Here is an 18076-nt window from a genome sequence, read left to right on the forward strand (position 1 = left end):
TGACTCTCCACCACACAGGGTTAGAGGAGAGATCAGTCCCAAGCTCCCAAAAGAGACAGTTTATAAAGCCTTGAACCACTCTGGTTAACAAAAGGAAGCAGATTACAGAAGCAGAAATTGGCCCTTAGCATATCGTTGAGTAGATTATCACACCTTGGTTAACATCAAACAAGCAAGCAGATTACAGAAGTAGAAGTTGGCAGTTAGCATATCTTTGCACAGTACATCTCCTAGAACCACATCCCAGTTAACATTAAACAAGCAAGCAGATTACAGAAGCAGAAGTTGGCTCATCTGAAAATTTTCCACCCTTAACAGTTGTAATTTCAATGCAGTCCTGGGAAGAGACAAATCCTTATTTTACCTAGTCCACCATCTTCCCCCTCTCCTCAAAAGGCATTTTTTTAAAACTCACACAAAGAAACAAGCAAGCAGAGAATTAGGTACCAGTGTGATCCAGTCACTCACACCTGCGCAATGAAGACTCCAACAAACCTTCACCTCGCACCTGAGCTTCATTATCTCAATACATTTTTTTGACAATTACTGTGTTGATTTTTAATACATGTCTTTCCTCAAGAGCTCATGCACATGAACACATACTCTCATACAAGCTTTGTATTTTATTTTAATGGTTTTGTGATTTTTGTTTCTTCCTCTTATCTATGTAGTCCACTTGCTTTCCCACTCCTTGAAAGAATCCACCTGGTAGGTAGTATCTGAAAGAGGAGCCATAGAGATTTTCATTAATTAGAAGTGCTGCTTGGGAGTCAAAGAAGCAACAGACCTGTTGTGTTAATGATGATCGAACCCCATCTTTGATGGCTTTTCCAGTTAAAGAATATTGATCAATGAGGGCCATGCAAGACAGATTTGTTATGTTAAGAACAGAAGCTCACATTTATGAAGTGTCCACTGTATGTCACAAGAACCACACTAGAAAATTACATGCATCAGCTCATTTAAATAACTCATTAGTCTTACAGTGTAGAGAATAACCATTCCCATTATAGAGGGGAAGTATCTGCAGCTAAGAGAGATTAACTTTGTCAAGATTACACAGATAAGAAATTGGTGAACCATTTTATTCTAAGGAGTCTCACTCAAGATCCCATTTTCTGAATCACAAGTCTATGCTGCACTTTGGGAGAGTTATATATCAAAGGTCATTGTAATAAAGAAAATAGGTTAGTAATAATAATAATAATAATGACTTACAGAGATCCTGATGTGCACGAAGGCATTTTTTAAAAATTAAGTTTATTGGGGTATTTTCAGGTGTAGATTATAATTTGACATCTGTATATTCTATTGTGTTTACCACCTAAAGTCCAGTTTCCTTCGGCTACCACATATTTGACCCCTTTTACTCCCCCTACCTCCCCACTTCCACTGCACTAGTAACCACTAGTTTATAGTCCATGTCCATGAGTGTCTGTTTGTCCTGCTCATTTGTTGGTTTTAGGTTTGTATCACACACATAAGTGATATGTGATTTTCAACTTTTTCTGTCTGGCTTGTTTTGCTTAGCATGATTATCTCAAAGTCCATCTATGTTGTCACAAATGGCTGTATTTCATCTCTTTCTATGGCTGAGTAATATTCCATTGTATATATGTACCACAGCTTCTTTAGTCAATCATCTATCATAGGACACTCCAGTTACTTCCATGTCCTGGCCACTGTGAATAATGCTGCTATGAACATCAGTGTGAAAATATCTTTTCGGATATGGCTTTTCAAGTCTTTGGGGTAAATACCCAGTAGAGGGATTGCTGGATCATATGGTAGATCAATTCTTAGTTTACAAAAGCATTTTTAATTTTCACAAAGAAGGTAATAGCAATAACCACGTTTTTAGAAATAAAATAAGGCACTTGAGAGTTGACTGTCACATCAATGGGAAATATCAGATCATAGAATTAAGGTCGTTTGAACTGAGAATCCAGGAAGTAATATCAACTATAGAGCTATTTGAATGAAGGAAATGTGGAGATTATCCAATAAAAGACATTAAATGTCTTCAATTATTTTGGAAGGGCCATATCATAGAAGAAATTGATTTAAGTAGAATTAGAACCAGTGAGTAGGAGACCAAAAGGGGTTTCTCGTAAATTCAAAACAGGCTAAATAATTACATTTAACATGAAAATGGCTATCATTTGTCTGAGTGAATCACCGTCATTGAAAGTACTAATTGAGGGTGAATGATGACCTACCTGCAAAGTTGGAGTCGGACGGTGATAACTAGGTGATGTGCCAGTTGGCAGTTCACTAAACATTGCTTTTGTCACTTTCTCAAGCAAACATACCAGCTACATGAAAGCCGGAAACCACACAGAAGTATCAGAATTCCTCCTCCTGGGTCTCTCAGATGATCCTGAACTGCAGCCCCTCCTTTTTGGAGTGTTACTGTCTATGTACCTGGTCACTGTGCTTGGGAACCTTCTCATTATCCTGGTCATCACCTCTGACTCCCACCTCCACACTCCCATGTACTTCTTCCTGTCCAACCTGTCCTTTATTGACATCTGTTTCACCTCTACCACTGTCCCAAAGATGCTGGTGAACATCCAGACACAGAGCAAAACCATCTCCTACATTGGATGCCTCATTCAGGTGTATTTTTTTATGATTTTTGCTGGAATGGATGGTTTCCTTCTGACTGTGATGGCTTATGACCGATTTGTAGCCATCTGTCACCCCCTGCACTACACGGTCATCATGAACCCACGCCTGTGTGGCCTTCTGGTTCTGTTGTCTTGGTCCATCATATTCTGGGTTTCCCTGCTTCATATTCTACTGATGAGGCAGCTGACATTTTGTCCAGGCACTGAAATTCCACACTTCTTCTGTGAAATTACTCAGATTCTCAAAGTGGCCTGCTCTGACACCCTCATCAATAACATCTTCTTATATGTGACCACTGCCCTACTTGGTGTGTTTCCTCTCACTGGAATCCTCTTCTCTTACTCTCAGATTGTCTCCTCCTTAATGAGACTGTCCTCTACAGGGGGAAAATGTAAAGCATTTGCCACCTGTGGTTCTCACCTCTCTGTGGTCTCCTTGTACTACGGGACAAGCCTGGGGGTCTATCTCAGTTCTGCTGTGACCTATTCTTCCCTAAGAAACTCAGTTGCCTCAGTGATGTACACAGTGGTTACCCCCATGTTGAACCCCTTCATTTATAGCTTGAGGAACAAGGATGTGAAGGGGGCCTTGGGAAGGTTCCTTAGCCAAGGAGACCCTTGTCTGTGATGGGTCACTCAGCTCAGAACTAAGTGAAGATTGTAGTCCCTAAAGTTTTGATTTTGTACCACTTTCCAGAATGTCTTTATAGGATGAAAACTCTGCTCACTCTTTGTGGGAGCTGACATAATGTAAGTTTTATTAGACGTATTTTCTTCCCTGTGTCACATCTCCTCTGTCTAACCCATGTTCCATGCTCCTTGCTCCTTATAATAAAGTAATTACACATGAATCCTTGGCTCAGTGTCTTCTTCTGGGGAACCAAAACTAAGGTTATAAAGATTATCAAACACTATCACAAATGGAACTAAGTACTTTTTGTGGGGGGGGGGAGGGAAGGAAAGAAAGAAGAATCAAGTAGTAGGTGTATATATAGTAAGAGCTTCAAATTACTGAAAAACCATAATTTGTTATTGAGGAAAAACATACTCGATGTGGATTCAATTCACTTTTATTCCACTGAGTTTAATCCAATGTGTATTTATTGCTTACTGTATACAAATTGAAGAGAGAATCAAAAATATAAGCATGATTACAACAGAGTGGTAAGTATTACAAATTTGTAAGTAACAGAGACTGCTGAAAACAAAGGTAAATGTTTTCTACTCACCTTGAGTTAATTACAAAGAAAACTTAAAAATTTTTATTTCACAGATTATTGAGGTATAACTCAGATACCCTGCCATTTACCCATGAAAAGTTAAATTCAATAATTCTATTAAATTTATAGAGTCATGCAAATATTACCATAATTCAGTTTTTAAACATTTCAATCATCACCCACAGTTCCCTTGTGCTCATTTACCTTTAATATCTGCTCCCACCTCAAGCAACCACTTATATGCCTTTTTTTGTCTTTATAAATTAGCCTTTTCTAGATGTATCAGTGGAATCATACAATATTATACCTTTTGTATCTAGCATAATCTTTTGTATTTTAGCATAATGATCTTTTAGATTTATTCATGTAGAAAACATATATTAGTATATTTTGTCCCTTATAATTGCAGAATAGTATTCAAATGTATGGTTGTACCATATATTTTTTAAACCATTTACCAGCCAATAGCTATTTGGATATTCCAGTCTGGGGTTATTATGACTGATGCTATTATTAACATTTGTAGACATGTCTCTGTGTTGACCTGTGTTTTCATTTCATTGGGGTGATGAGTCGAAGTGTAATTACTGGGTCTAATAATAAATTTATGTTTAAACTTTAAGAAACTGCCAAACTGAGAAAAGGACACACAAAGACATAGGGAACAAGGTCATGTAAAGACCAAGGGGGAGACTGGAGTGATGCAGCCATAACTAAAAAAGGTCAAGAACTGCCCATAACCACCAGAAACTGGAAGAAGGGGGTGGAGGGGATCTTCTTTCAAAGCCAACCCTACTGACACCCTGATTTCAGATTCTTGTCTCCTAAATTGTGAGAGAATAAAAAAAAAAAAAAGAAAGAAACTCACCAAGCTGTTTTTCAAAGTGGCCATACCTATTACATTCCCACCAGTAATGAATGGAAGTTCCAGGTTTCCCACATCTCCACCGACACTTGGAAGTAAGGAACAACTTCTAAGGGGAGAATATACTTGAGCATTAAGTAACAAATAATAAGTAGAAATTTAACTGGAGAATGGGTTTGGGTAGAAAGTACATAGGATAGGAGAGTGGGAATTAGAGGAAGACAGAACCACATGTACATAAACATGGAGGTATTCAATAGGAAGGCATTTCAGGAGAACATTTGGAATTATGGCTAATTTATTAGAAATAAGCCTAGAAATGTAGACTTTGACATAGTTAGGATTTTAAATGCAATTGATCACCAGGGCCGTGCCACAATATGATATAAAAATTTTAGGATTGCTTTGAATAGGAGAAATTAGAAGCAGAGGGCACAGTTAGGTGGCTGTTGAAGTAGTCCAGGGGAGAGATGATGGGACTTGACTACTCAGTGCCAATAAGACAGAGATTTGGGTAGAGAGGTTTATTCATTTTCTATTGCTGCTATAACAAACTGCCATAACTCTAGTGGCTTAAAATGACACAAATTTATTATCTTACAACTCTGGAGGTCAGAAGTCTAACATGTATCAGCAGGGCTACTTTTTTCTGGAAGCTCTAGAGGAGAACCTGTTTCTTTGCCTTTTGCAAATTCTAAGGGCCCCCTGCGTTCTTTAGCTTACGGTGACTTTCTCAAAGTCACCTTCTTCAAATTAACAGTATAACATCTTCAAATCTCTCTCTAGCCCTACTTACTTAACTCTATATAAAAGGACCCTTGTATTTACATTGAGTCCACCCAGATAATTCAGAATAACCTCCTCATCTGAAAATCCTTGACTTAATTAAATCTTTAAAGAGCCTTTTACCATCTAAAGTACACATTCACATATTCTGGAAAATGGTACACAAATGTCTTGGGAGGTTATTTTTCAGCTCACCATGGGAGATGTGTGTGAGTTAGAATTTAGAGGAAAGGGAAGGAGAACAATTAATAGAAGGGAGACATTTTTATTAGTGCAGATAAGCTAATGTAGTGATATGAATTCCAAACAATGTTTTTAATTTTCAAGCTGAGCTCTGTAGTCATAATATCTGCTTTCTTGTTATCTCTGAAAATAATTCTTTAGAACACAGTGTTGTCCGAAGGTTATTTTAGCCCTGTTTTAACATCCAGAGGTTTGATGCACAAGATGTGTAAGGCAGTTCCTCTAGGATGGCAGCTCTGACTCCATTTTAAAGTGGCTCCATTTACGTTTTACATCACTAAAGACTACATGAATGGAATCTGGAAGACACTCATGAAGTTCATCCTTCAACTGGCTGTTGAAGAAGTAACCCATGGATATCAGCCACAACCTCAAGACCAATTACAGATACAAAAGCTGCAGTAGTTTTATGTTTTCTCTTTATTCTTGTTTACATGCATGTTTATATAACTACCATTTGATTCTATCTCCTTCCCATTTTTATTTTATATACAAGTTCTTAGAGGTTAACATTGCGATTTAGTCTTTAGAAAACAGAATATCCAGTTAGACTGACAAAATTTGAGGGATTAAATTTTTTCATTATGTCTTAATCAGCCATTTAAGCACTAAGTGCAAAATGTCCTCTAGTAAATCAACAGATGAAGGAATAACCATTTAGTAATTAAAATTCTCTTAATTTTACCTTCTATAAAAGTCTCGAATGATTTCATTTATTTTCTTTTCCTAATAATTCAATTATATGTTGCCATCATGTTTTAAAACTTATTCATCATGAGCTTCTGTGCCGAGTCCATGCATTCATTCTCAAACTAGGAGTTTAGATATTGTACTTAAGTAGATCAAAATTACTCCCTTGCTTGAAATATTTCATAAGTTTCCCATGATCTTAGAATATAGTCCAGAGTATATAATTCCTCTGGTTCTGCCCCTACTGTCCAAATTACCTCTCACCACTCTCTGGTTCTGCTCTGCTTCAGCTAACTCTCTTTCCTCAGCTTAAGAAATACATTAAGCTCTGGTACTTTGTTCACAAAGTTCCCTTCATCTGAAATGTTCTCATTCACTCTACATGTGCCCTAGCTCAATAATCTGACTAGCTAAATCATATCCGTGCTTTCATTTTTAACTTATGTATCGACTCCTCCAAATACATCTCCCCCCTCCCCCACCATCCACCACCCATATTAAGCCACTATTATGTCCAGGTAGCAATCTTCCTAGTAGTCATTTAAAATTTGGTCTTCCTAAGTAGACTGTAAGGCTCAAAATGGAAGGATCATCTCTGCTTTGATGGCCATTGTTGCCCTCTCCCTGGCACACAGCCCAGCTCATTAAAGTAACTCAATGATCATCTGTGGATTGTCAAAGAATTGCCATTCCCCACAAAAATGTTACAGTACAGCCATACACAAATTGAAGTCATATGAAATAGAACTACAATATAAAAAGTGAACAGGAATCACATAAAATGTCTGTGCACAATCAAATACATTTGCATGTTCTTACTCAGGAAGAAAGTGACTGAATGGTCTTTTAAAAACAAGTGCCTTGCAGTTAAACCTAAAATGTGTTCCTTATGGTTTTCCAGAATAATTTTGAAACATATTCGAAGTTAATTCAGAAACTACCAAATGGCACAAGATCTATGGAAGAAATTAATATATCCAGAAAAATTAAAAACGTATTTGCCTTTAGACCTAGAATACCAACCTTAAAATCTTGCTTTGAAAATGCACCTCTCCAACTGTGAAACAATATATAGAGATCGCTCTATATATTGCTGCTTACTGAGGGATGCTAGAAAAATTGTTAGAAAGATTGTTGGGGAACAAGATATTCTGAGTTTCAGAACATCATTCTGCATAGTACTTCCTTATCAAAAAGAAAAAGTTTATCTTTAAAAGAAAGGGCTCTGTGATCCCTACCTTAGGTAATCAAACATAGAATCACTAATAGAAGGATGATATAAATCTGTATCTTCCCAATGAAATGCAATTTTACCTACAAAATAGTTTGTAAATAATCTTTTGAAGTCTCTCGACTAAGAGTTGGCAAAGTATGACATATAGGCATGTTTTCATAAATAAAATTTTATGGGAAAATAGCCATAACCATTTACTTCCTAAGATCTATGACTATTTTTCCCTATACAAAGGTAGAACTAACTAATTCGAGACCTTACAGCCTGCACAGCATAAAGTACTTCCTATCTGGTCCTTTTTGAAAAGAAAAGTTCACCAACTGCTATTTGGGACCCAATTGCCAGTTGACAGGAAATACAAGAAATGAAGTAAACTTTTCAACACACTATACAAATAAAATCAGAAATATCAAAATGTTCAAATAAATAACCTGCATTTACACTTCAAGAAACTATTAAAGGAAAAACAAATGAAGTCCAAAGACAGTGGAATGAAGGAAATAACATCAGAATGGAAATAAATGAAAGACTAAAAAGGCAATAGCACAGATCAATAAAATAGCTATTTTCTTGAAAAAATAAACGAAAAATAGACAAAGCTTTAGCTAGAGTTACCAAGAAAAAAGAGGACTAAAATAAAATTAAATATGAAAAGTGATCTTACAACCATTACCGTAGAAATAAACAGGATTATAAGAGACAACTATGAACAATTATACATCAAAAACCTGGAAAACCTATGAGATATGGATAAACTTCTAGAAACATACAACTTACTCAGACTTCATCATAAAGAAAGAAAATCTAAACAGACCGATTACTAGTAAGGAGATTGAATCTGGTATCAAAAAGCTCCCAATAATCAAAAGTCCGGGACCAGATGGCTTCACTGGTGAATTCCACTAATCATTTAAAGAAGAATGAATACTAGTTCTTCTCAAAGACAAAAAAAAAAAAAAGAGGAGGAAACACTTCCAAGTTCATTTTATGTGGCCAGCATTGCCCTGAAACCAAAACCAGATTATGACACCACAAGAAAATAAAATTATAGGACACTGTCCCTGATGAACATAGATGCAAAAAGCCTCAACAAAACATTAGCAAATTTTACTCAACAATATATTTTAAAATAATGTGATCAAGTGGGATTTATCCAAGGATACAAGAATGGTTCTATATCTGAAAATCAATCGATGTGGTATATCACATTAACAAAATAAATGACAAAAGTCACACGATCATCTCAATAGATGCAAAAAAAAGTATTTGACAAAATTCGATATCCATTCATGTTAAAAAAAAAAACTCTCAACCAAATGAGTATAGAGGGAATATACCTCAACATACAAAAAAAGCCATACATGGCAAGCCTGCGGCTACCATCATACTCAACAGTAGAAAACTGAATGAAAACCTTACCTCTAAGACAGAAGTCCCCAACCTCTGGGCTGCAGACTGGTACCAGTTTGAGGCCTGTTAGGAACCAGGCTGCACAGTAGGTGGTGAGCAGTGGGTGAGTGATCAAATCTTCATCTGTATTTGCAGCCACTCCCCAGCACTAGCATCACTCCTTCAGTTTCACCTTATATCATAGACTCTCACAGGTGCACCAGTCCCTGGCCCCCAAAAAGTTGGTAACTGTTGCTCTAAGGAAGAAGACAAGGATACCCATTCTCATCACTTTTATTTAACATAGCATTGGAAGTCCTAGCCAGAACAATTAGGCAAGAAAAAGAAATAAAGGCACCCAAATCAGGAAGGAAGAAGTAAAACTGTCACTGTTTGCAGATGACATATTATATAAAGAAAACCCAAAAGATTGCACCAAAAAAACCTGTTAAAACTAATTTTAAAAAGTTTAGGAAAGTTGCAGGATACAAAATCAATACACAAAATCAATTGTTTTCTACATACTAGTAACAAACTATCAGAAAGAATAATTAAGAAAACAACTCCGTTTTTAATTGCATTGGAAAAAGTAAAATACTGAGGAATAAATTTAACCAAGTAGGTGTAACACCTATACACTGAAAACTTTAAGAAACTGATGAAAGAAATTAAGAAAACACAAATAAATGGAAAGATATTTTGTGCTCATGGATCGAAATAATTATTGTTAAAATATCCCTACTACCCATGTCAATATAAAGATTCAATAAATCCCTATAAAAATTCCAGTGGAATTTTCACGGAAATTGAACAAAAAAATCCAAAAATTTGTATGGAACCGCGAAAGATTGCGAATAACCAAACAATTTTGGAAAGAACAAAGCTTGGGGAATCATCCTGTATAATTTAAATTATAAATCTGTAGTAATCAAAGCATTATGGTATTGGCGCATGTGCGCGCGTGCGCGCGCGCGCGCGCACACACACACACACACACACACACACACACACACACACACACACACCCCTAACATACAGATCAATGGAATTTAAGAAAGAGCCTGGAAATAAACCCTCACAACTATGGTCAATTAATTTATGACAGTGGAGCCAAAAATGTACAATGGGGGCAAGGACATCTTTTCAATAATGATGTTGGGGAAACTGGACAGCCACATGCAAAAGAATAAAACTGGACCATTATCTTATACACACACAAAAATGAACTCAAAATAGATTAAAGTTGAATGTAAGACCTAAAGTCATAAAACTCCAAGGAAGAAACACAGGCAGTAAGCTCTTTGACATTTGTCTTGGAGATGATTTTTTGAATTTGACACCAAAAACAAAGGTGACCAGATAATCATCATCATCATCATCATCATCATCATCATCATCATCAAGTGGGACTACAGCAAACTAAAAAACTTCTACACAGTGAAGGACACCATCAACAAAATGAAAAGATAACCTACAGCATGAGAGAACATTTTTGTAAACCATATATCTGATAAGAGGTTAATATTCACAATATATAAAGAACTTATATAATTCAATAGCAAAAAAACCAAACTGGTTAAAAAGTGAGCAATGTTCTAAATAGACATTTTTTCAACTAAAATATACAGATGGCCAGTGAGCATATGAAAAGGTGCTCGACATTTCTACTTTTAAGAGAACTGCAGATCAAAACTAAAATAAGCTATCACCTCACACCTGTTAGGATGGCTGGTATCAGAGACAAGAAATAACAAGTGTTGAGAAGGATGTAGAGGAAAGGTCACTTTCCTCTGCACTGTTAGTGGGGATGTAAAATGGTATAATCACTATGAAAAATAGAATGATGTTTCCTCAAAAAATTAAATAGAACTATCATATTTTTAACCACTTCACTTTTGGGCATTTATCTGAAGAAAACAAAATCACTAACTTGAAAAGATATGCACCTCCATTCATTGCAGCATTATTTACAATAGCTAAGATTGGAAGCAACCTAAGTGCCTGTAGATAAATGGATTAAAAAAGTTACACACTTGTGCGTGCATACACACACACACACACACACACAATGGTATATTATTCAGCCATAAAAAAAGAAGGAAATCTTGGCTTTTGTAATAACATGGATGGACCTTGACGGTATTATGCTAAGTAAAGTCAGAGAAAGAAAAATAGCATATGATCTTACTTATACCCGAAACCTGAAACCAACCAACAAACTAGAGCTCATGAATATAGGGAAAGATTTAGTGGCTGTCAGAGGCCAGAGGTAGGGTGAAAGAAATGGGTGAAGTTAGTCAAAATGTACAAACTTCCAGTTATAAAATAAGTCCTGGGGATGTAATGGTGACTATAGTAAATAATATTGTGTTGAATATTGAAGGTTGCTAAGAGAGTAGATCTTAAATGTTCTCATCAAATTTCCAGCTTTATATGGTAATAAATGTTAACTAGACTTACTGTGGTGATCATTTCAGAATATATACAAATACCAAATGATGTTGTACACCTGAAATTAATAGAATGATATATGGCAATTATACCTCAATGAAAAAGAAAAAATAATGTGTGAATTTCTAAAAATGTGTGACATCAAAAAAAAATTAATATGAAGGAGAAATAATAACCAATGCTTTAGGTTAAGAGACTAAAAGACATCAAAAATTGCCACATATAAACCCTGATTGCATTCTAAATCCAAAAACACCTAAAAGTTTATTTTGTAACAATGTGGAGGATTTTAGTTTTTACACAGAACAGATAGTAGATGATGTGGTCAGTAGTCACTTAGTTGAAACCTATACTGGGGAAGTAACCTTGAACCAAACCTTCCCACCAAAAAGAAACAAAAACGGTTGGAGCAGTAACTGCAACAGAGATGTAATCAGATTTAGGAAAGGCCACAAAACCACACATGCACAACAGTTGAAAGAACTGTCCTCTGGTCGATCTATCCTCATTACCATACTGGTACACCCAGTGGTGCCATGACAGATCCCAGGCAGCTCCTATAATATCAAAAAGTGGGTAGCAATCCAATTCCCGGAAATTCCTACCTCCTTCCGGGAAAACTTACGACTATTTCTTCCCTCCATTAAAGGTAATCCAGTCCCTAACCCCAAAAGCCCATAAAAACACTATGCCAATAGACCTGGGGGAGCCACAGACATTTTCTTTTGGCGGGTGTTCCCTTGGTGCATCCAGCTCTCGCTTTAATAAACTTTCCCTTCTGCATATCTATTTCGCGCATTCTCTTGATTTCTATCCTGAGAGGGACAAAGATCCCTGTGTCTGTAACAATGACATTATTTTTGGTTCTCTTGGGGGCGAAGTAATAGTATTGTGATTTTATTAGCACAAAGCCTTTATCTTCAGGAGATTCCCTACCAAGGGTTTAAAGGTTGAGTATCAATATACCAGAAAATGTATTTCTTCAGAGAGTGCAAAGATGCTATATGCTAAAAATGGGTGAATCAACTTCAATGGACATTCATTGTACTGGACGTTCATATTTAGGTTTAAGATTTTTCTAACGAAAAACGTAAAATAATACATACTTAGGGCAAACATCCTGTTAATAAGTTCAATCATTCCGAAGGAAAAAAGCCTCCATCCCTTCTTTTTGAAGGCCTATGTTTTAAAGTTTTGTGGGGATGTACAGGCTTGACGTTTTGATGAGGAGACAGGTGAGTTTTCTCATTTCTCTTTAAAGACCTGTGGTCTACATTTGCTTGTATTTCTATATAGAAATATGCACAGCACAGACATCTAAGGAAGCCTACTACATCTCTACCTGACTATATCAAAACAAAGAGCCCTCAGAGTCAGTTTCAGATGAAACATTCCTTTGCAGTCCAAAAGGAAAGAGAGGCTCTTACCTCGGGGGCACGCGTCAACCGACTCCTGGAGGAGTCACAAAAGTTGCTCTGGAGGACTCTGAAAAAGGGAGCATGGTGGATTGAACGACCCGGCAGAAGCGCCCTCACGCCGTTTTGCGGCCCGGTTGCCCCTGGGACTGACGCCCGAGTGCCCTCCAGGTCCCTGCGGTGCTGGCAAGGCCCGCGGCCCCGCGGGAACCAGGTCTCGGAGCAGGGGCCAAAACCGTCCTTTGACCCCCATCTCTACCCGCTTTCGCGTCTTTCCCGCCGGCCCCGCTGAAACCGGCGTTGGCCGAACCACCATCCTCGTAAAACACTTTAAGACGAGCGGGCCTCCGAAAAGTCGTCGCGGGAATGAGGAACCGCACCTCCGTTTTCCCCCTTGCGCAGGGCGGGAGGCAGGCCCTCCGAGCAGTCCACCTGACCCGCGACGCCAGAGGAATTCCAGTTTGCTACCCACTTGGTGCGGTTGGCCCCCTGTCCAACTTCTCCATGGACGTGTGCACAGGTGGCTCAACTTGCTCCCTAAGGCCAAGCCAGTACGAGCTTCCCGGAGCACTTCGTCTGAGATACCTATATATAACAAGCCCAGCGAGTAACCAACTAAGCAAGGACGACACACACACAAATAGCTGCCAGAGCATCACAGAAGTTTAATCATACTAGATCCTGATGGATTTCAGTCCTAGTAGACCACCCCTCAGTGCTGGCGGGTACAAGACACGTATTAAGCGGTGACCGGTCCATGCTGGCTGGAATGCTGTTGATCTGCGATGGTCAATCAGCGGAGGCTTCTTCTTCAAAGCAGAGCGGTCAGGAAGCAAGAAATGGAGGAAAGTAGTCCCGGGAGGATAGGGAGCACACTCTCTAAGTGTGCATTAGAGTTCCTTTTGCTTTATACTCTATGATGACATCTTTGGTGTCTTATCAACCAGCTGCACGCGTGTCTGTTTATATTACTGAGTCAAAACAAGTTTCACACTTCGGGTGATCTAAACATGTTTACATTTTTTAGGTTTGCATTATCTGGGTACACACATACAGATTTACTGTAACACCCCGGCAGGCTCGGCGCTGGCCGAGGACCCTGTACATCCCCACAAAACTTCTAAACATGGCCTTTCAAGAAAAAAGGGATGGAGGCCCGGACTCAAAAGTTGAAGCTAGCACCAGCCTCGTGGGCGGGGCTACGGGCTGAGGGCCGGGCTGGAGGTGCCTATTTGGGCAGCTGAATATTCAGTTATCAAGAGTGAGCCTGCTGGTAGGGACCCACCCCACTGGCAAGCACCTGAAAAGTTTTTCTACCTGCCACTCTCCTGGTTCCTAGAGCCTTTACACTGATTCTCCCTTATTGATAATCCTGCCAATCCATGAAGCGGTCGCTATCCTCTCATCGGTCCCATTATTAGGCCTTTATTTGGACACCGTGGTAAACTCTAATAGATCTTTTTGGGTTTTCAGTGTAATATTTTTGGCAAATGTATACACACACACACATACACACACACATATACACACACACAGACACAGACATATATATATATTTTTTCCTATTCTAAAATGTATATCTCCTTTTGGTGGTGGTGGTGTTTTGAAATAGCACTGATACAAAGCACTCTTCACTTCCTGAGATCTAAAGCTTCTCCAGTAATAATGCTTCCTGTGGTTTTCATTGGATGACCTTTGTGAAGATTTTTAAACCCTGACTTAACACATTTTATCAAGAGTTGGTGATGTGCATTATCAAATGTTTTATGCATTTATTATATTCATAACTGTTTTTCTAGGTTAATGTTTCATCTGTTGATGCACAAAATATTGAATTTATGTAGCCAAAGAATCTATTTCCGTCCTTGTTTTAAAACGTCTCTTTAAACTACACAGATTTTGTAATTTTCTTCTTAAAGACATTTCTACTTTTAAAGACATTTAAATATCTCATCCTCATCAAATTTTGGCAATGTGGTGCTGGGTAGTGGATGCAGGTATTTCCTCCAGAAAAGATGGCTGGTGGTTGTAGTACCACTTACTAATAAACTATTCTTGATCTACTGATTTGAAATTCCATCTTTATTAAACAATAAATTCCAAATATGCTCGTATCAGTTTCTAGACTCTTCTGTGCCAATATTTACTTATGCTCATATCATATTCTTTTGATTATAATTTAATGTTAAGTTCTACTATTTAGTGGTAAAAATATAATGGTAGCTAATATATGTTGTATGCTACTGCTCTAGGTGATTCAGACTTTAAATTTTTTTATGCTCCGAATGATGTAGCTACCATTTTTTTAAGTTTGTTGAGATATAATTCACATATCTCAATAAATTTATGAATTTGACACTTTAACAGTCAAAAAATTTTTTTAAGTTTAGAGTTGTGTAACCAACACAATTTAGAACCTTTTCATTGCTCCAAAAGAACCCTTTGGCTGTCATATCCCCATTTTCCTTTTCCCTTAACATCTGGGCAACTACAACTAAACTTTGTTTCTATAGATTTGCCTTTTTGGGACATTTCATGTAAACAAAATCATACAATCTTTTGCCAATAGCTTCTTTTCACTTAGCATGTTTTGAAGTTTCATGTTTTAGCATATATCATTCCTTTTTATTGCTGAATGATATTCCATTATGTGGCTATACTACATGTTTCATTAGTTGATATATACTTGGGTAGTGCTGCTCTGAATATTCACATATATCTCTCATTCAAACATTTAATTTCTCTTGGGTATTGTTTTAGTCAGGGTTCTTCAGAGGAATGGAATTTATAGCCTTGAACCTTATGGTGAGATCAGAAAGATCTTTTATATATGTTTATATATAGAATATGTGAATGGCACTGCTATTCACACACACACACACACATATATACATATATACACACACACATACATGATGTTTATTGTAAGGAACTACTCACGTGGCTATGGAGGCTGAGAAGTCCAATGTTCTGCCATCCCTAGTCAAAAGACCTAAGAAAGGAGGTGGTGCAGTTCAAACACCTGAAAGCCATCCAAAGGTGTAGATTCCATTCTATGTCCAAAGCCTGAGAAGCAGGGACATCAAGGGCAGGAGATTATTATCCCAGCTCGATAGTCAGGTAGCAAAAGACAACTCAATCTTCCTCTGCTTTTTTGTTCTAATGAGGCCCTAAATTAGACTGGATGATGGCCACCCACATTGGGGAGGACAATATGCTATGCTGTCTATCAATTCAGATGCTCCTGAAATACCCTCACGGACACAACCAGAAGTGATGCAGCATTCCATGATGCACTTTACAGGTATCTAACCAGGGGTGGAATTGCTGGGTCATAAAGTAACCACATGTTTGATATTTGAAGAACTACTAGACTGTTTTCCAAAGTGGCTGCACCATTTTACATTGTAACCATCAGTGCATGGAGTTCCCTTTTCTCCATTTCCTTGCAAACTCTTATTGTCATTTTTTTTGTATATTAGTTATCCTAGTAGTAAGAAGTGGTATCTCATTGTAATTGATTTGCATTTCCCTAACAACTTGTGACGTTGATGACTTTCTTGTACTTGCCGACCATTTTATGTCTTTGGAGAAATCTGTTCAAATCTTTTGTCCATTTTAAAATTGGATTGTCTTTTTATTGTTGGGTTATAAGTATTCATTATATATTGTTTTTTTGTACGTGTGTGGATTGCAAATATTTCCTCCCATATTATGGGTTGCCTTTCACTTTCTTGATGTGTCCTTTGGTGCACTAAAGTATTTAATGATTGACCTTTATAAAGTATTATAGATTGACCAGATCTTAACTTTGATCAAACTCCAATTTATCTTTTTTTTCTTTGGTTGCAAGTAGTTTTTGTTATCACATCTAAGAACCCATTGCCGAACCCAGTGTCGTGAAGCTTTCCACCTGTTTTCTTTTTGGAATTTTATAGTTTTAGGTCTTAGGGTTTCTCTTTGATCTATTACTTTTTGTATATCGGTATGAGATGGGAAGCAGTAATATTCCACTGTTTCATACCGTATGTGGTTACCATTCACATAATACAGGAACCCTCATTGCAGTTTACTCAGTTAATCCCAAGGGATGAATAGTTATTTTGTTTTTAAAGTGGGTAAAACTGAATTATTATATGAAGCGGTAGAGATAAGCACCACTTTATTACGTTTACATATTAAGTTTTAAATCTCGAAGGCCCAGTTTTAACATATGTTGGGCCATATTAATGATTTTGACTAAGCTTCCATGTAATTACATTTCACAAAAAATTTTGTAAGGGTCAAAGACTCACCTTAAATTTATTTTTCATTGTGCCAGGCATCTATGTCTAAGATGGGGTATTTTGGGGCACTGGGTACAATGATTATGGGAAATTTAGGCAGGGTAACAATTAAAGTGAGGTACATCTATTTTTCTCTTTTAACTTTTTAATAATCAATGTTTGAATTTAGTGGGGTCCCCAGTATAACCATAATTTGAGCTCCGTATTGTCTATGAAGCTTTGTCAACTCGTGTATTTTAGCAGATGTTCAATTCAATTTAGAACTTATGTTGTGGAGGCCAATCACAAAAGCTAATCATTCCCCTGTTTATCTTTTCAATATACAAATTTTTAAATATATAAAATTTGTTACATATTTGTTATATAATTATACATGCATACATAACATGAATTTTGAGGATATAAATTAATACATATGTAAATTTTGGTTTATACAAATATATAAATATTGGCTTGAATTATGGATCTTTTAGTTTTGTGCATATGTAATTTATACGCATTTATAATAGTTACATATGTATATATTTTATTTATTTACCTTTTATTTTCTCTCTGGTATCTAGGGTTTAATTTTTCATTGTTGTTTTTAAATCAGTAGGCAATCTAAGACTAGCATTATGTTTGCTAGACCTGACAGTTATTTAGTACATAAAGTTCTTTTTCTGGAAGGAGGGAATTGCTACATGAAGCCCTGGTCTTTATACCTTTGGTCTCCTTTATTTTTCCTTTTTTTTTTTTTTAGGTGTTTAGGTGGTTCTAAGTGGCCCCTGCCATAAGCAGTGGTTTCCCTTTCCAGACTGTCCCTATCAACTCAAAGGGACTGGAGTCTACATCCAAGAAAGCCGTGTGGGGAAATCTTGATGTTAT

At 37.1% G+C, this 18076-nt stretch overlaps 2 protein-coding genes across 3 annotated transcripts in view; one reads left to right on the top strand and one right to left on the bottom strand.

The window, feature by feature from the left end:
- The first annotated feature begins 2030 nt into the window (after nucleotides 1-2030).
- On the top strand, nucleotides 2031-3258 carry LOC107515129 (olfactory receptor 7D4). Its single transcript, XM_016153617.2, has one exon. It carries the CDS (start codon nucleotides 2320-2322, stop codon nucleotides 3256-3258), a length of 939 nt encoding a protein of 312 aa, XP_016009103.2. The 5' UTR covers nucleotides 2031-2319.
- An 8391-nt stretch (nucleotides 3259-11649) lies between these two features.
- LOC107515104 (zinc finger protein 177) overlaps nucleotides 11650-18076 on the bottom strand; it is a 41029-nt gene continuing 34602 nt past the window's right edge. Inside the window, exons 7-8 of one of the 2 annotated variants that reach the window (XR_004954934.1) lie at nucleotides 15864-15989; nucleotides 11650-13894 (exon numbers count right to left, since the gene is read on the bottom strand). Coding sequence is in view for 1 of the 2 variants with exons in the window: in XM_036233758.1 (XP_036089651.1) it covers nucleotides 15916-15989 (74 nt within the window). In the remaining variant the exon portion in view is untranslated. Of the gene's footprint in view, nucleotides 15990-18076 lie in introns of both variants that reach the window. The other variant, XM_036233758.1, reaches the window with a different exon arrangement.

This window comes from Rousettus aegyptiacus, unplaced genomic scaffold (assembly GCF_014176215.1).
Source record: "Rousettus aegyptiacus isolate mRouAeg1 unplaced genomic scaffold, mRouAeg1.p scaffold_m13_p_16, whole genome shotgun sequence".
Lineage (NCBI taxonomy): Eukaryota > Metazoa > Chordata > Mammalia > Chiroptera > Pteropodidae > Rousettus > Rousettus aegyptiacus.